Consider the following 1638-nt stretch of genomic DNA (forward strand, 5'->3'; position numbering starts at 1 on the left):
ATATATTATCCTTACTATACTTATAAATACTACTAGATAACCTATTAAAATAGGATACCTTCTAACTAAGGACTATAAAAGTAGAAACCTTCTTAAAGTATAGCTTCTATAATATATTAAAGGTATATATCTAGTTAAGTAATACCTAACTCTTTATAATAGACTAGTAGAATAAAGGCTATATATTATTAAGATTAAAGATATTAAACTTAGTCCTTACTAGGGAACCTATAATTATAAAAGTATTACTAACTAGACTAAACTATATAGGGGTAATAGGCTTTAGGTTTAATATAGTTACTATAAAGATAGCTAGTATAAATATACCTAACTTCTAGATAGTAAATAAGTTTATTATAAAGCTCTTTAGCTTTAAATAAAGAATCTATATAGTATAGGTATATAAGATATATATATTAAATTCTAACTTAAGCGCCTATATAAATACCTTAGTAATACCTATAGTATAGGCCTTAAGGTAATAAATCTCTATCCCTAAGAGTAATAATCCTATATTATTATATTTAGTATATATATAATATAAGTTAGACTTAGTATAGTATATAAAATACCTCTTTAGTTATATAGCCTATACTATATCTACTATAAAATAGTTATAGCCTTACCTAGGAGTAAGTAGGTAGTAATAGCTACTATAGTACCTATAAGGTATATTAGCTAGTAGTAATAGCGGTAGTAGCTACTAGTAAAGCGGATAGTAGGTATATATAAGGTATATCTAAATTAAGGGTATTAAGAATAATAGGAGTAAGGGTAGTAGTAGTAGGAAGTACTAGAACGTTAGTATAGTTAATAGTAATATATTATATAGAAAGTATCCTAATAACTATAGGAGAAAAGGGGTACTACTACCCCCTTTTATTATCCTAGGAAAAGAGAAATTAGGCTACTAGGCAGTAGACACTATAGCAAGCTTTTTTAATATTATAGATAGGGTCTTATACCCTAGCTAAAATAAAAGCTATAGCCACTATATCTATAATATATTTCTATATGTCTATAATAACGCCCTTATAGGTTGGTCTATATAGGGGCCCTATACACATGGTTCGCACGCCTTACTATTGTAATACCCCTATTCCCGGATACCAGGACACTAGAAAACCATAGCTATAATATTATATCTTAGTACTTAAAGCTATAGAATATTATTATATACTTAACTATTAAAGTAAAGTATATCTCTTAATATAATATAGCCTAGGAAGTTATCTAGATTTAATAGTTTTATTATATTATTATAAAAACCTTTAAAGAAAAGCCTATCTATATTAAAACTGTGACGGACTGGCCCCAGAGGGGCTTCGGGGGCAACCAGCCCCGCGGCCATCAGTGGCCTTACGGCGCACAACCCTCTTACCACTCGACCAGGCAAAAGGATTCGTAACAACAATACTGACCCGTTGTTGTCTGGTTGCACCTATAAGGGGCCCCCCTTCAGGGGGCTCCGCGCCGGCCACTCTGGAAGGACCAGGGCGGGCTCTGTAGCCCAGCCCTTAACATACCCTCTCTCTCCCCAGCGCGCCCACAGATAGGCCACAAACCCCCCAGACGAGCCGCCGTCTGTGAGCCTAGGTTGAACCGTGTACGCCAGCCCCTTTTGCATGACTGCACACG

At 34.0% G+C, this 1638-nt stretch overlaps 1 protein-coding gene across 1 annotated transcript in view; it reads right to left on the minus strand.

The window, feature by feature from the left end:
* Positions 1–1292: 1292 nt before the first annotated feature.
* Positions 1293–1638, minus strand: part of CCM_07298 (uncharacterized protein) — a gene marked incomplete at both ends in the record, with an annotated part of 618 nt that continues 272 nt past the window's right edge. Inside the window, 2 exons of the mRNA XM_006672436.1 lie at positions 1293–1503; positions 1527–1592. Of these exons, the coding sequence (XP_006672499.1) occupies positions 1293–1503; positions 1527–1592 (277 nt within the window). The remainder of the gene's footprint in view (positions 1504–1526; positions 1593–1638) is intronic.

Source organism: Cordyceps militaris (assembly GCF_000225605.1).
Source record: "Cordyceps militaris CM01 unplaced genomic scaffold CCM_S00005, whole genome shotgun sequence".
NCBI classification, from domain to species: domain Eukaryota; kingdom Fungi; phylum Ascomycota; class Sordariomycetes; order Hypocreales; family Cordycipitaceae; genus Cordyceps; species Cordyceps militaris.